Source organism: Lynx rufus, unplaced genomic scaffold (genome assembly GCF_022079265.1).
Source record: "Lynx rufus isolate CCGP_SWC_20201006 ecotype Redwood Valley unplaced genomic scaffold, mLynRuf1.p SCAF_5, whole genome shotgun sequence".
NCBI lineage: Eukaryota > Metazoa > Chordata > Mammalia > Carnivora > Felidae > Lynx > Lynx rufus.
The window spans coordinates 60,737,690-60,755,299 of NW_025814867.1; the positions used below are offsets into that span (position 1 = coordinate 60,737,690).

The window sequence follows — 17,610 nt, forward strand, 5'->3', positions numbered from 1 at the left end:
GTAAATAAAGTGTTGTTAGAACATGGCCATAATGCCACTTGCTCCCATACTATGACTGCTTTTGTACCGCAACAGTGGAGGTAAAGTACATAGTTCTGACAAGCCCAAGTCAAAATACTTGCCATGTGGCCTATTTCAGAAAAAGTCTGTCACCTTCTGCTCTCAACTAGTTATGACTGGATTATCAACCACACGCTATTTTTATAAACAGTCTATCTTTGTTACTAGTTAACTCGAGTATTAACAATATGGTAAAAGGGCATAATTTACATGGTTTTAGTATTATATAAAACTACATAATTTAATTTTAAAAGACAAGGATGATAAATGACACTACTTACTTGCCATCTTTAAAATAGGTTTTCAAAGTATCACTGAAACTTTTGGAGTATTTTACAAATTCTTTCTTTTGGTGTTCAAGTGCCTATAGACATTAAACATAGTAAGAAAAAAAAATATTAAATAAGAAAAGAGAAATAACACAAAAGCCAAAATCAAAGACGGGAAGATTACACAGAATACAGAATGGACTTTATATTACAGATTAGAATTTTCAGAAGTATTTACTTAAATATATGTAACAGCATATTTTAATTCAATGACAAAACCAGTGGTTAATGATACAAAACTATTTCCCATAATCAAACCATCTTAGTATTTAATTCAATAAAGCAACTAAGTATAAAGCAACGTCTAAGGTGGTAGCTTATAAAGCTTCTACTAAACTTACCCTGCGGTTCTGGTATTGGTACTTCTTGAAGACATTATTCACTGTATCAAGAAGTTCTTTTATTGCACTAGCTATATCCCTGTTGGGTAAGGAAAAAAGAATCTCCTTTAAATCAGTTACATTTGGAAGAGGTTTGTCTCTGTGCATGTTTATTGTATATAATATATATAAATATACACACATATTTTAAGGATTACTAATCACGCAGTTAATGACCACACTAATCCTGCATCATGTGCAAACATCCGACTAGTAGTTTGAGTGGAGCTTTTAGCCCGTACCCTTCTGTGACCCGGACGTCTCTTGCACTGCTGACAGTTTGGTCTAGGTTTATTCTGCAACTTCAACCTTCCCAAATCAGTAACATTTCATTCAGCATTACTTACTCAAATTTTTAAGAATTATCTCTGCTTCTCATCTTTTCCAGTTATGATTTTTCCTTTCTCTGGCTAACGTAGCTAAATTCAAGCTACTATCTTCTTCACTTTTGCTATCTCATGAACAATTATATAAAATTTTTACACTACATGCAACTCCCTCCTATATTTACCAGCACTTCAAGTTACATATACCTCATACTCTGAATGTTTAAAATGAAATATTTCCTTCTCAGACTCTCTCTTTTTTATTATTTTTTTTAATGTTTATTTATTTTTAAGAGACAGAGACAGAGTGTGAGCAGGGGAGGGGTAGAGAGAGGGGGAGACACAGAATCCGAAGCAGGCTCCAGGCTCTGAGCTGTCAGCACAGCTGAGAGGGCTCGAACTCACGAACTGTGAGATCATGACCTGAGCAGAAGTCGGACGCTTAACCGACTGAGCCACCCAGGTGCCCCATACATCTCTTAAGATATATTTACCTTCTAACAACTGCCTATCCTCCTCTTCCAAACCTTTGTTGTAATTATTTCCCTTGGAAAATACATTTAAATTTCTGAGAAAGGCAGTATCAGAATATTTTTTCTACTTTAACCCTTTTCAGCTATCATCCCTGGACTATATATGCATCAACACCTTCCTCTGCTTTTTTTTTTTTTTTTTTTAATTTTTTTTTTTTTCAACGTTTATTTATTTTTGGGACAGAGAGAGACAGAGCATGAACGGGGGAGGGGCAGAGAGAGGGAGACACAGAATCGGAAACAGGCTCCAGGCTCTGAGCCATCAGCCCAGAGCCTGACGCGGGGCTCGAACTCACGGACCGCGAGATCGTGACCTGGCTGAAGTCGGACGCTTAACCCACTGCGCCACCCAGGCGCCCCGCCTTCCTCTGCTTTTAAGGAGATAAAGAAATCAGTAATTCTCATGAGTTGAATGTTATTCTTATCCGTAAACCATTTTTTTTTCTAAACTCTGGTCTTTTATATCTATGCCCTTTTCAATTTTCATCTTCTAACTTCATAGCAATATTTTTGGTCAAACTGAACTTAAACTTCTGCTATGCAAATGTAAATGTGAAGATATGAATTAGTAAGACATGAATCTAGACCATCCCAAAGATAATCTTTTATTACTGACTTTTTAATCACAAATGTCAGATTTCAGGTATTTCATACCTAAAACATTTCAGCTTTACTAAAGAAAAAAACCAAAAAAGCTCTGTGTCCAGATTTCTGTATGTGTTTCATAGATTTCCCATAAATAAGCAAGTGGGACGACTAAGAATTACAAGTATGCAGGATTTTGGTATAAAGAAAGTATTTTAGCCTATTCTGAAATAGTAAAATATTTTAATAAATATTTACTTATTACCTCCTGTATGTCAAACATTGATATCAGGCTGATACATTAAAATATGAAATATGCAAGTAGGACAATGAAGTTTACATAGAAATGGTATCTATCCACTCATTTTTTCCTCCTCTTTGCCTCTAGTTTAGGAACAGCAGTTTTAACTCATACAACAGTTCCTTTCATCTATGGTTTCAAGTAAGTTGACTCCTTCTGTATTGCTATGATGTGCATAAATTCATTACTGCTTAATAAAGTGATGTCACGTGACTATGACATGAGAAAAATTATGATTTCAGAAAATAAATATTTGGAATGTACTTCAAATCCATAATGAGCCCATTTAAAACAGAACATAATGGAGCAAATTAGAGTGATCAAACAGGTGTTTATACAGAAGAACTTTGTAAATACTTTAATATTCTACTTTAAAGAAGGGATTAGGGGTGCCTGGGTGGCTCAGTCGGTTAAGTGACTTCGGCTCAGGTCATGATCTCAAGGTTTGTGAGTTCAAGCCCCGTGTTGGACTCTGTGCTGAGCATGAAGCCTGCCTGGGATTTTCTCTCTCCTTCTCTCTCTGCCCCTCCCCTGTCATGTGATTTCTCTCTCTCTCTCTCAAAATAAATAAAAATTTTTAAAAATAAAAATAAAAAAGGACAATAAGAATGTGTCTTCTGGGCTAATCAACAAGATGAATATATGCTCCATATATAATGACAATGGCTGGATTCTATAGGTCAAAAGAGCAGTGAGTTCTCACCCACTCACCTCTTAGATAAAGCAAGGGTTTACTGAATAGCAGTGCCCCAGGTTTACTAATGAATATTGGGAAGCTATCTATATTTTAAAAGAAAACTTAAAAAATAAGCCCCCAGGTGATTTTGCTGATGAACCAAATTTGGAATCCAGTGTTTGGGAACCTAGAGCTTAGAACTAGGCCATAGAGTTTCATAAAGAATTCTATGGAATGATCAAGGCTGTTTATCCCTAGGCCTGCCCTCCTCTACAAACAATCTGTGGTTGGGGCACCTGGGTGGCTCAGTCAGTTAAGCATCTGACTTCGGCTCAAGTCATGGTCTCACGGTTCATGGGTTCAACCTCTGTGAGCCCAGAGCCTGCTTTGGATTCTGTGTCTCCCTCTCTCTCTCTGTTCCTCCTCCACTCACACTGTCTCATTCTCAAAAATAATAAACATTAAAAAAATTTAAAAACAATCTGGGCAATTTATGTCAAATATTACATCATCTGTATGTACACAGAAGAGTTTTTTCAGTTAAGGCACTAAGGTTTGCACCAGGGAAGCTAAACTGTATTAGTAGTTAAGGGTCCATTTCCAACAAGAGAAAATAATCAGCCCTAAAAAATACTTCAGACAATGTAACAGATCAAGAAATGGAGAAAACCTGAGGATAAAATAACTCCAGTGTAATTACAAACAGTCTAGAGTTAAGTGATTCTGTGAAAAGGGACATATAATACAGTTACAATAGGAAGGAATTTTAGCAATTTGTAGCTTTTAGTAGGGCAATTTTGGGGAAACATACACTTGAAAGAGAGGACAACAAGCATCAGACGAAATATAAACATACACCTTATCCAAAACTTGCATGGAATAGTAGAGCTTTTAATCATGTCACCCAAATTTATATAACATATGTTTATGTGAACACTTTAAAGGAAGGAAATTCCTATGCTGTATGTTTAGTTTGGTCTAGACTGGACAACTCTGGAAAGGCTATTCTGAAGCCATCTGGAAAACCAAACTCGTGAATTTTAGCATATAATTATGCAAATGAAGATTATAAAGAGTGAATAGATCAACGCATGGCTTTCTGCTTTATTAAGGTACAAGTCTCTACTAGTCATTCATTAGAATGTATCAGACTTTAAAAAACCCCTATTAATTAATTTTATTAAATATTTGTATAAGCTTAACTGTAGTCAAACAGAAACATTCATTAATCAAAAGAACTTTTAACGTATTTGTTTGCCGGATCATTTTCCTAATCATCTCCATAGAGAAAAGGGGGAAAAAAGCCCTATAATACAATGCAACATGTGCTGTAAGCATATGTGCAGTTCTGTGTGAAGCACTTTGTGTATGTCATTTCTTTCAATTCTTGCAACTGTCACCCTCATCTTCAGACAGAAGCTAGAAAGACAGAAGCTAATAAGCAATTTAACTGAGGCCACACTGCTAAATACTGGAATAGAAATTCAAACCCAGGTCTGCTAACATACACAAAAATACCTGGATATTTGTTAGTGGACAGGAGTCTTTTTTCTACTTTAATATAACCCATGAAATCACATGTAGTACTTGGTTTACCAAGTACATTTGATACAGATTTATTGAAAAATATTGCTAAAATAAATGAAGATAAAACTACCTCAAATATACAAAAGTAAAATATTTTAAAGAAAAAAACAGTAACTACATAATATGTTGTACCTGAAGGATAAGCCATTTTTTAATTTTGGTGTGATTTTATCCACTAATTTGTTAAACAATTAACCATGGGGACGATATGTACCAAAATGTATCAATCTATATCAGTGATACAAATAATTACACCTTACCTATCTATATTAATTCATACATGGTTGAATTTTAGTCTCAGAAATAATACATATTATCAACACAAACTTTCCATGGCCAATTATACCTCCTCAAACGGTTAAGAAATAAATGTGAATCGCCAATATTCTTAATTCAGTCATGCTGGGCACACTCCAGAAAACAGAACTGAAATATTAATACTGCCTGATAAATGAGAGACAAGCCCCTGATTCGGCCTCTGTCAAGGATTATGGACAAGACTCTTAGGCTCCTGACCTCGATTTCCCTACAATTAAAATGTGGTTGTTTACAAAGTGTTTTTCAAACCTCTCTCTCCACAGCCACAGTGGGTTTAGCAGGGATGCTTTGGGGACTCCAAAGAGGGGAAAGATGGTGTCAAAGTAGCAGGATGAGGGTTCTGGGCCTATCATATCTACCCCAGCTTCAACCACAACACTGTTCTCTCTCTTACCTACCGGAATTCTATATTAAGATGTCCTTTATCACACCTCTTCCAAATGGTAGAAACTTTTTTTTTCAATCACCAGATTAGATCAGCATTATGCATCTCGGATTGGGAAGCAGCAGAGAAGACCATGGAGCGAGTTTGCCTGGGTTCAAAGCCAGATCTACCAACTTACCAGCTCTGTGACCTTGGAAAAATTACTTAATTTCTTCACTTGTTATGGCAGTGTTATAATAAGTTAATACACACAAAGCACTTAAGAAAGCACTGAATACATTATTCTAAGTGACTGCTATTACTATGAAGATGACACTGATTCTATAAGCTTCTCCTTCAATGACCTGAGGCAAAATCTGCCGAAAATATTATTTTTAAAATGTCATATTTTCATAGAAACGTAGCAGAGATTATAAGCAAATATATGATCAAAACACATTAAAATCTTATTAAATTTTTTTGAAAATGCCAAAATAAGTTGTTTAAACAACTGTGCTTCAGATCACTGGCAATTTATCCTTTTATGAGCTAAAACATGTTTACTTTTTATTAGACTAAAAATAAAATTTCATGCACAGTTGACTGTCTTCCTTTTTTACATATTAAAAATAGTTAAAGGAAGTTGAGGCTTTCCTATAAGGGTAAAATATCTACCTTGGTATTTGCTCCTGTGACATGAAATTTGGCTACCCAATGAAAAATCTTTCTCATACTTTCAGGTTCTCAATTAGAAGACCTACAAGAGGGGCACCTGGGGGGCTCAGTCCACTGAGCATCTGACTTCGGCTCAGGTCATGATCTCACAGTTGGTGGGTTTAAGCCCCGTGTGAAGCTCTATGTTGACAGCTCAGAGCTTGGAGCCTGCTTCCAGATTCTGTCTCCCTCTCTCTCTGCCCCTCCCCATTCGTGTTCTATCTCTCAGTCTCTCAAAAATAAAAAATGTTTAAAAAAAAAGGGGGGGGGTGGAAAAGAAGACCTAAAAGAGGAGGAGTGCTCCTTGATAGCTGGGTTGGGTGCCCAACATGAACCATTATTTTCTAAAATGGGATACTCCTCTCCCCATACCACTCAAAATAGGTGCCCAAACCAGCTATAACAGCATTTTGTAATGTGAATTGCAAAGAATACTATTTCTAAGAGATGAATGTTATTATTTACTTTCAGTGAACCTCTTTATATTCTTCAACGATACGATGTATGTGAACAGACACCTTTCCAAAGAAGACATCCAGATGGCCGACACATGAAAAAATGCTCAACGTCACTCATCATCAGGGAATTACAAATCAAAACCACAATGAGATACCACCTCACACTTGTCAGAATGGCTAACATGAACAACTCAGGCAACAACAGATGTTGGCGAGGATGCGGAGAAAGAGAATCTCTTTGTATTGTTGGTGGGAATGCAAGCTGGTGCAGCCATTCTGGAAAACAGTATGGAGGTTCCTCAAAAAACTAAAAATAGAACTACCCTATGACCCAGCAATTGCACTACTAGGCATTTATCCAAGGGATACAGGTGTGCTGTTTCAAAGGGGCACACGCACCCCCATGTTTAGAGCAGCACTATAGACAATAGGCAAAGTATGGAAAGAGCCCAAATATCCATCGATGGATGAATGGATGAAGAAGATGTGGTGTGTGTGTGTGTGTGTGTGTGTGTGTGTATGTGTATGTATATATATATATATATATATATATATATATATATATATACATACACATACATACATATAATGGAGTATTTCTCGGCAATCAAAAAGAATGAAATCTTGCCATTTGCAACTATGTGGCTGGAACTGGAGGGTATTAATGCTAAGTGAAATTGGTCAGTAAGATAAAGACAAAAATCATATGACTTCACTCATATGAGGACTTTAAGAGACAAAACAGATGAACATAAGGGAAGGGAAGCAAAAAGAACATAAAAACAGGGAGGGGGACAAAACATAAGAGACTCTTAAATATGGAGAACAGAGTTACTGGAGGGGTTGTAGGAGGGGGGATGGGCTAAGTGGGTAAGGGGCATTAAGGAATCCACTACTGAAATCACTGTTGCACTACATGCTAACTTGGGTGTAAATTAAAAAAAAATAAATTAAATAAAGATAGGATGTATGATGATGCAGCGTCTTCCAGAAAAACAAAAAAACAAAAAACAAAAACCTGAAAATCTTTCCTTGTCAGCATTTTCTACTTGTGGTTTCACTAAAAGGTTGCACTAATAATGCCATTCTAGTTATTCCCAATTTTCTTCATTTTATATCCAGTCAGGCTGAAGAAAATTATGAGACTCTTTACTCATCCGGAAATCATGTTTGGAGTTTCCCCCTCATTCTCCCACCCTTTCACCCCTGAGGAAAGTGCCCCTGGTTTGAGAACCACTACTCATGGATGATCCTTCTTGCTGCTGCTCACCAGTCAGCCTCCTGGCCCCACGCATATTCTCAGTCTAATTTAACCTGTATCCCAAAGGTAAGGATTTGGAGGTTTACGATTTGGCAAATATTAAAAAATGCTATTCAAGCCTAAGAGTACATTACTTATCTTAATGACTTATGCCATTTCTGAAACAAAAATAATACTGGTATCCTCTGTTACCGATACTATAATTTATCCAACTTCTCTATTCACTTTAATCTGACATTTACATTTTTCAATTATTTTCTATAGTTCAAACTGCATTCCAGTTTATGTACATTTCATTCACTTTTTATATTAGCATTCTAAAAAACATTACATTCTAATGCCAAATACAACAGCTTAAAAGTTAATAAAAAATACAGCATTTAAAAATTTCAAGTTTGATTTCAAATTAGCATTTCAATTTAATATTAATGTCATACCAAAATAAAACACCTAGAATTAGTGGTTCTTTTGAAGTATTTTCAAGAAAAGAAGAACCAAAGCCAAAAGTTGCTTACTTGATTGTCTGCAGAAACCTCACTCGGTCATTGATCTCATCTGGGATCTTACTGAGAATTTGTTTAAGTGCTCGTGCCTTTTCGTTTAGGTCCTGGAATTCTGGCTCTGGTCGTTCAATCATATACTCTGACAAAATACATAATAAAAAGCATCATGCAATTCCCTGCCAAATTCAAGTACAAGAATTCCCAGTATTGGTTAAAGAGGTGTGGCAGAGTGAGGAGAGAAAGGCCAGATGATTAGGAAAAACAAGGTTGCAAAAGCAAAATTCATTAAAATTCAACTTAGTTCGGAAATAGTATTAGGGTCTTCACTCTACAAGTGAAGTATCAGAAGATGAAAGACCAAACATTTTCCATTTTGGGATGAACGGAAATCCCATGAATCTTAAATAACTAAACAAACGTCTCAGTCAAGTTTATCAGGCCTCTGAAGCTATACTTGACACAGAAACCTTAAACCTTATGACATTCATAACAAATACAATGGCAACAGATATCTGTCAATGGGGTAGATGAGTTTAATAAAAACCTTTATATTTAATATATCAAAACCCAAACAACCTACTAATATCTTCAGCACATTCTTGAAATCTCACTTAAAACACAAACATAATTTACATTGATTTTTTTTCCCCACTATCATCACAATAAGGAAGGGAAGGAGAAGGGAAGGGGCGGGAGGCCCTTTTGTCAAATAAAGATCTGGAGGAAATGCTTTTCAACAACTGTAAGAAAAGTAAACAAGACTCTCTGACTACCTTCTACATCATCAGCTGCCATTCGAAGAAGGGACTCTGTGAAGTTAACTTCTACACTTTTTTTCTCTAAAATTTTCATAATGATGTCTTGCGTGAGTCCTGGATTTTCTTTTTCAGCCTATAAAGAAGAGAAAGCTTGTTTTATTTTTTTTTTATTTTTTATTTTTTTTAATTTTTTTTTTCAACGTTTATTTATTTTTGGGACAGAGAGAGACAGAGCATGAACGGGCGAGGGGCAGAGAGAGAGGGAGACACAGAATCGGAAACAGGCTCCAGGCTCTGAGCCATCAGCCCAGAGCCCGACGCGGGGCTCGAACTCACGGACCGCGAGATCGTGACCTGGCTGAAGTCGGACGCTTAACCGACTGCGCCACCCAGGCGCCCCGAGAAAGCTGGTTTTAAAATACGGAAGCTCAGTCAGCATTTTAAAGCCAAAACTTAATCGTTTAGAACCTGCTGAGAATTTCTTTCAGTGATCAACTTATGAGGGCAGAAACCTTTGTAAAGTAGATGTCCTGATGGCATTCACTTATGTTTCCTCAGAGCTTATGCACGAGGTTTCTTGTTACAGCCAGGGTCTCTTTTGCCATTTGAACGTAAAGTACTTAACACTTCCTACTTCTCCTCTACGCTCACTTGCAATCAAACTAGTAACAAAAATAGAAATAAAGGTTATATATATTTTGATAATCCATCAATTACTCTTTTCAGTAGCTTAAATATACTAAGGATAGTTAGATTTTTTTCTCATTAGCTAATATTCCAACTTGAGAATCAAGTAATACTTATGTTACCAGTACTTTGCAGATCCTTGGCATTTAAATGAACAGTAAGTCAAGAAAAACAAAAATGAAACAAAAAAGCAGGGTTCCCTTTGCAGGTTTTATTTAAGCTATATAATCCCTTAACTACTTTCCCACATAATGATTTTCATTTCCTATTTTATTTTTGTAGCAAGAATATTTCCTTTTGTAGCAAGAATATTTGTAGCAAGGATAATTTACAGAACATCATTTCATCCTTTTGCTATCTCCTGAGCTTGTCTCACTAATGAGTTTGTATTGGTTCTATGTTACTTACATTCACCAGGGCACTAAAATCTTCCAGCCATTTCAGGACTGAACATAGGAGTTCTGAGCTTATCAAAGTTAACTTTCTGATTTGGGTCTTTCCCAGTGATTTTTGTCCCATTTTACTATTTTTAAAAATTTTGTAATGACATTCTAAGTTTGTTTTAAGATGCCTGTCAAGTTGAATCATTGTGCTGATCATTTCTTATCATTTTTGCCCAATATTAAACGGCAGATAGAAACACCATTTATGATCATAATCGGATGGCGATCTATTTACTTCCTTATGTGTCAAGCACATTTAACCTCTGCCTTTACAATTCCTTTCTGGTATCACTGCAGATCTAGCTTTCTTCTGTTCCTATGCTCTTTCCATTATAACATCTTGTTTTTCAAGTACCAAACACTGAAAGGTTTTCGGATGGAATGGGAAAAGAAAATATGCACATTTATATCAATCCTGGGACCATTTTAACTGCCGTCGTATGCTACTTAAGGAAGTCATTTTCATAGATGATTAATAACAATAAAGTGTATCCTATGAATTCACTCCCTTTATAACCTGTTTTGATTTTTCCTTCCATGAGTATATGTAAGATAGAATCTATTTTTAAAACACAAGACTACCTTTCGAAGAAAAATTGTATAAATATGGGTTAAGATGGTATCAACATTAATTTGGTGAATTGTCACAAAATTATATACACTATGTAAATAAGCCCGTATTTGATAACAGTGGTTTATTTTCCTTCTCTGAGTAGCATTAAATTGCCTATATAATGCATTGTTTTAGGAGGCAGGAGCGCATTCCCCATCTGCTCACAAAAAGTTTCAGCAGGAAGACAATCTCTCTCTGATTAAGTTATAATACGGTGCCAAAAGAACTAAATGCTGACAGTCTGAGAATAAAGTTTCCAACATCAAGTTGGTCTGGAAACTGCCCAAACTGGAGCATTACAGAAATCTTGCAGAAGTATCTAAGTGTTCTTAGTGCTAAGAAATATACCTTAATAGTGCTATGTATTAAGTAGTTAGGTTCAAACAACTTAATAAGTACTTGTGTTCTTCTAACAATGTAGTCGTCTTTAAGAAATACATAAATTGAAAGAAGAATATTTTCTTTAATTCTTAAATAACCAAGATTACTTGCTACTGAGATATATGCACCTGTTGGGCACTGCACAATTCTCAAATGTTGGAATCAGATTGGACCCTGCCCTCACTTCCTGTTGTATATTGATTTTCTTGTGGTACCTGCTTTTTCTCACAGCAATGGCCAAAATTCCAACCTCATAAAGATATGACATCATTGAAAGGAATAGGGCTTAATCTAGTATGTTGGAATTGCAAACTACTTCAAGCTAGCATAGTTCACAGGGTCTAACAGATGTTTAGCATCACTATGTTCCTTTAGATGTTTAACATAACTCATGGCACCCATCTGAGTTTGCTGTGGGGACGCAGGGTGCCTAGGCACATAGCTTAGGAATTACAGTCTTAGTATCTTCTGGCTGAAATCCTAATTAAGCTACTTACTTTTAATTTTAAATGCCTTAAATCTACCCAATTCTTCTGACTGACAAAATAAACAGATCTATGCTTAAACTGGTGACTTTATCTATCTATATCTTCAGGTCTGCCCCAGAATACAACCTTGCATTCTATGGTTGTCCAATTTTTATAAAGAACCCAACTATGACAGGAAACTATCCTCAAAGGCAGTAACATCCACTCTTGTGATTCAGTGATTCTCAACAGCAAAACCTATCAGAACTTTCCAAGAGGAAAAAGAACCAAGGAGAACAGGTATCTTAAAAGATAGTATTTATTAGTATTTCATCTTGGGAGAAACTATTTTAATCCTTTTTCTTGTGATAATAATACAAATAAATATTAAACCTTGATTGATGACACTGTGTTGTGGTCAAAGAACTGGAAACACAGGCATATATATTATGGATATTAATAGGGATATATGGGTGAGTGAGGCTTTTAAAATCTTTTTCAGGGGCGCCTGGGTGGCTCAGTCGGTTAAGCAACCGACTCTTGATTTGGGCTCAAATCTTGCAGTTTGTAAGTGTGAGCTCTGCATAGGGCTCTGCACTGTCAGTGTGGAGCTTGCTCAGGATTCATTCTCTCTCTCTCTCTCTCTCTCTCTGCCTCTCCCCCTCTCTCAAAATTAATAAACTTAAAAAAATTGTCAAATAAGTTCTAGTTTTAAAAACACAAAATCTTCATCTTTTTAAGGCATGCCCTTTTAATTCCATTGGAAATTTAACAAATTAAATTTGCTCAGTCGATCAAGCATCTGACTTTGACTCAGGTCATGATCTCAAAGTTCTTGAGTTCAAGCCCGTCCTCGGGCTCTGTGCTGACAGCTCAGAGCCTGAAGCCTGCTTCGGATTCTTTGTCTCCCTCTCTCTGCTCCTTCCCCTGCCCCTCCCCACTCATAATGAGGGTCTTTCTCTCTCTCTCAAAAATGAATAAACATTTAAAACATTAACAAATTAAATATGATCATAATGATAAAATCAAGGCAAACTAATTTGTTTTCCTCTCAAAATAACTTCCACTTTCCCCAATTAAGAATCAGTGCCAAAGCTAATAAAATTTATCCATATGGTAAACCAGATCTATCATAACCACATACTTTAAACACAGTTTAAATTGTACTTTAGTGTTAAAACATCAGATTATATATAAGTATATTAAAAGAAAAAGCTTAACAAAATTATTTTGTCTCTTTTAGAAATAACATTGAGGATATCATCTACTACTTCAGACAGAGTCCTCTTTATGATGAGCAGGAGAAATTTCTCTCTGTTCTTGCTATCAGAAAAGCTGAAAAATGGACTTTTGCCTTATCAATACTATATTGTCGTTTTTTGTTGTTTTTTTTTTTACATTTATTTATTTTTGAGAGATAGAGTGAGACAAAGTGAGAGTGCGGGAGGGGCAGAGAGAGAGGAAGACACAGGATCAGAAGCAGGCTCCAGGCTCTGAGCTGTCAGCACAGAGCCCGACGCGGGGCTCGAACCCACAGACTGTGAGATCATGACCTGAACCGAAGTCGGACGCTCCACTGACTGAGCCACCCAGGCGTCCCTCAATACTATATTGTGAAATAAGTTGCCTTTCCTTCCCTTCTTTGGCCACACTGAAAATAGGTTGAAAGTCAGCTTAAAACAGTTTCCATCATGCCTCCCTAATGACTAAATATGCCATTCCAAAACCACACCAAACTCAAAGAAAAAAAAAAACACAACACTGATGGTGTTACTTGATTCATTTTCTTCATTAACCCAATGATTTGTCAGAACATATTTTAATTAAGCTACTATGTACACATATACAGGCAGTGCATTTTAGAGTATTAATCACATCAAAATAGCTCTAATCTAATACATACAATGTAAATTCTTATGGTGAGGTAGGAGAGATGTCTAGTGACATAGTCTATGCTACCAGTTAAGAGTGGTATCGATAGGGGCGCCTGGGTGGCTCAGTCGGTTGGGCAGCCGACTTCAGCTCAGGTCATGATCTCGCGGTCCGTGAGTTCGAGCCCCGCGTCGGGCTCTGTGCTGACAGCTCAGAGCCTGGAGCCTGCTTCAGATTCTCCCTCTCTCTGACCCTCCCCCGTTCATGCTCTGTCTCTCTCTGTCTCAAAAAAATAAACGTTAAAAAAAAAAAATTAAAAAAAGAAAAGAGTGGTATCGATAAACTAATCTTTGTCATAAAAAGAAATCAAGCTGGATGGCATTATGGTTTTATTCCAATAAAACTTAACTATACATTTTTTTTCCAGATTTAAACATTAAAATACTTTACCTGAAATATAAATTATCTTAGCTACAGACAGAAACAAATACACACAAAGTAAATAAAAATTAAAGATTTGGGCACCCTGATATGTACCGGGAAAGGAAGGGGGATGAATAAAGTTTTATATGAAAGACTGCACCCAATATGTAGGATAGGGATGTCCAACAGAAATATAACTCAAGCAACAAATGTCATTCATTGTAATTTTAAATTTCCTAGTGGCCACATTAGAAAAGTAAAAAGAAACACATGAAATCATTTTAGGAGTACAACCAAAATATTACCATTTCAGTATGTAATTACTATAAAATACTTATTGCTGAGTTATTTTACATTCTTTTTCTTGTACTAAGTCTTCAAAATCTGGTGTATATTTTATACTTGGAGTACAACTCAATTTGAACCAACCATATTTTAAGTATTCAACAGCAACACGTGGCTAGTAATTATTAAATAGTACGTGGCTAGTAATTATTAAATGTCTCCAAATCTGGAGACAATGAAAAAGTTGACTCTAAGTGACTCAACCGTATAAGGAAAAGGTATCCTTAATCTGACCTACACACAGTTCTTATTTTCCCATCAAAAATACTGTTTTATACTTAGGTTCTGTAAGTAAGCAATATGAAAAACATATTTTCAAATTATAATTTTACAAAAAGCTTTTTTTTTTTTGATATTTTTGAGAGAGAGAGAGAGAGAGAGAGAGAGAACATGACCGAGCAGGGGAGGAACAGAGAGTGAGGGAGACCGAGAAACCGAAGCAGGCTCCAGGTTCCAAGTTGTCAGTGCAGAGCCCGATGCAGGGCTTGAACCCGCGAACTGTGAGATCATGACCTGAGCCAAAGTCTGTCGCCCAACTAACTGAGTCACCAAAAGGCTTTTATCAAGTCAAATAACAGGAAAATAAATTGAAAATATACTCTAAAGCTAAAGAGAAGAGACTCCAAAGAAGTTAGTTTCAAAAGCATAAAAGTGATAGAAAGATGAATGCTAAGGAAACAGCATTTGTGTCAATTCACTTTTTGGAAGTGTTTTAAGCTTTAAAGAGTACACTAAAACAGACCTGAGATAGCTGAGAGGTTTTCACTAGAAGGAAACAAAGTGGCAATTATCACATGATATTCAGGTTTATACGTAACATACATTTTAATCATAATAAATTATGTGCACCTCACCTTAATGAAAGCTGCTCTCAGTGTCTGAGCTGCAGACAGGTTTACTCGTTCTAGCTGTAATAAAAATTTTAAATCACTGTTAATATCAATTTTCTTAGAAAAAGCACATTTCTGATATTCCACTCTATAGTAATCACACTGATACATCCATCATTTGACTAACAAAAACACTTGCTAATTATTCTAAATCACCATAATTCTTCAAATACACAGGCTATCTAAAATTTTCATTAGAGACCATGAGAAATTAAGGAATATATAGGAGTTTTTCATTGAGAAGAGAAGAGAAGAGAAGAGAAGAGAAGAGAAGAGAAGAGAAGAGAAGAGAAGAAAAACACACTCGGGGCACCTGAGTGGCTCAGTTGGTTGAACTTCTGACTCTTATTTTGAGTCAGGTCATGAACTCAGGGTCCTGAGATCAAGTCCAGCATAGGGCTCCCTGCTGGGCATGGAGCCTGCTTAGGATTCTTTCTCCCTCTCCCTGCTCTCTCTCAAAATAACAAAAACAAAAACGAAAAAACGAAGACAAGCTCTACTCTAAAAGTAGATTTAAAATAAGCATAGAATACAAAATAATATTAAGTCTCTACAGAAAGAATAAACATATTTACTTCAATTATTGAAAATGGGATTCAAGATCAATTCTCAATAGTCTATTGCAAGTACATGGTAAGTTGGGTGTGCACCGAATATAAAATGATCAATACCAAGAAAACATTTATTTAAGATTCTTTGCATTTTACTCCTTTTTAATTATTTTACAATTCCTCAGCCAGGAATTAAGCTGACGTTAGTATATTTTATTAATTAGAAAATAGCACTGATAAAAGGTTTGATACTAAATAAAGACTGTGGATCATCTGTCTTCTATGTTACCGGGATTAAAAAAAAGGTTACCTAAAATACTGTCTCAAAAGTTGAATTCCAAAGCTTTTAATTTTAGTATCAAAATGTGAGGTTTACAATTATGAAAAGTAAGTGTCCTTATCATATACTTTATAGAATTCATTTTTCAGTGAGCCAAAAATAAATAAATAAATAAAATTTCATTAAAAAAAAAAAAAAAAACGCCATTTGCTGGGGCACCTGGGTGGCTCAGTCGGTTAAGCATCCGACTTTGGCTCAGGTCATGATCTTGCAGTCTGTTAGTTCAAGCCCTGCATCGAGCTCTGTGCTGACAGCTCAGAGCCTGGAGCCTGCTTCGGATTCTGTGTCTCCTCTCTCTCTGCCCCTTCCATGCTCATGCTCTCTCAATAATAAATAAATGTTAAAAAAAAAAAAAAAAGCCATTTGTTGAAGAGTTAGCTGCTAGGCTTAAAGTAACTACCTTTGGTTAAATTCATATTCCTTTGGTCTCTAAGGATTGGGCCAATTAACTCAGTAAAACTCAATGTGTATATATATGTGTATATGTGTGTGTATATTTTTAAGCTTTATATTTAAAAAAAATTATTAATGTCCATATCTGAGAGAGAGTACAAGTGGGGGAGGGGCAGAGAGAGGGGGACAGAGGAACTAAAGTAGCTTCGCCCCCACAGCAAGCAGCCCAATATGCAGCTCGAACTCACTAACTAAGACCATGACTTGAGCTGAAGTTGGACACTCAACTGACCGAGCCACCTAAGTATCCTAAAGTATGTATTTTTTTACTGGGGACAATATTAAATGTTCAAAAACAATGTAACTTTTATAGATTTTTATGCAAGTGGAATATTTTGACAAAAACCTTATGAACATAGCATATTTTGCAGTAAATATTCCTTTCAATCCTTGGAGGCAATAAAATGTAACTTTGCCTTTATAAACAATATAAACATACATACATGTATTTAAGGAATGGCCTACACTTTATTTTCTAAACAAGACAGAAATGCCAAGAACCTTATCTCCCTACAAGTTATGCACCTGAAACATAAGGCAAAAACAACAAAATCTGCCAAGATAAATACTTTATCTCCAAAAATAAATAACAGACCATTTAATTCAGTATTTAGCTTGGCTTCTACAAATCCTGTAAAACTAACATCGCCGGGAAGATACAAGGGAACCACATAGGCAAATACAACAAAGAAGCAACTATGTAAGTTTATAAAATTAAAGAAAGTATGCTTCCAAAAATGAAAACTTCTTCCATGGAATTCATTTAATTATAATGAATACTACTTAAGATTAAAATAACAATACAGCTCTTCTCATCTCAAGTTCTTGTGCAAGGGAGGGAGAGGCAGGCAGACAGGATGAATGTTTTCCACTCTGATAGGAACCATTTCCTTATGTGGGTTTACACCACACTCTGACCTCTTTCAGCAAGTCAAAGGTCTGAGTCAGATGTGTACCTTCAAGTGTCAGCATTATTATCTCTTTCTGTACTG

At 36.0% G+C, this 17,610-nt stretch overlaps 1 protein-coding gene across 1 annotated transcript in view; it reads right to left on the minus strand.

Annotated features, from left to right (window-relative positions):
• PDCD10 (programmed cell death 10) overlaps nucleotides 1–17,610 on the minus strand; it is a 47,433-nt gene that overhangs the window by 2,735 nt on the left and 27,088 nt on the right. The window contains exons 3-7 of the mRNA XM_047098722.1: nucleotides 15,239–15,292; nucleotides 9,169–9,286; nucleotides 8,408–8,534; nucleotides 731–809; nucleotides 342–424 (exon numbers count right to left, since the gene is read on the minus strand). Of these exons, the coding sequence (XP_046954678.1) occupies nucleotides 342–424; nucleotides 731–809; nucleotides 8,408–8,534; nucleotides 9,169–9,286; nucleotides 15,239–15,292 (461 nt within the window). The remainder of the gene's footprint in view (nucleotides 1–341; nucleotides 425–730; nucleotides 810–8,407; nucleotides 8,535–9,168; nucleotides 9,287–15,238; nucleotides 15,293–17,610) is intronic.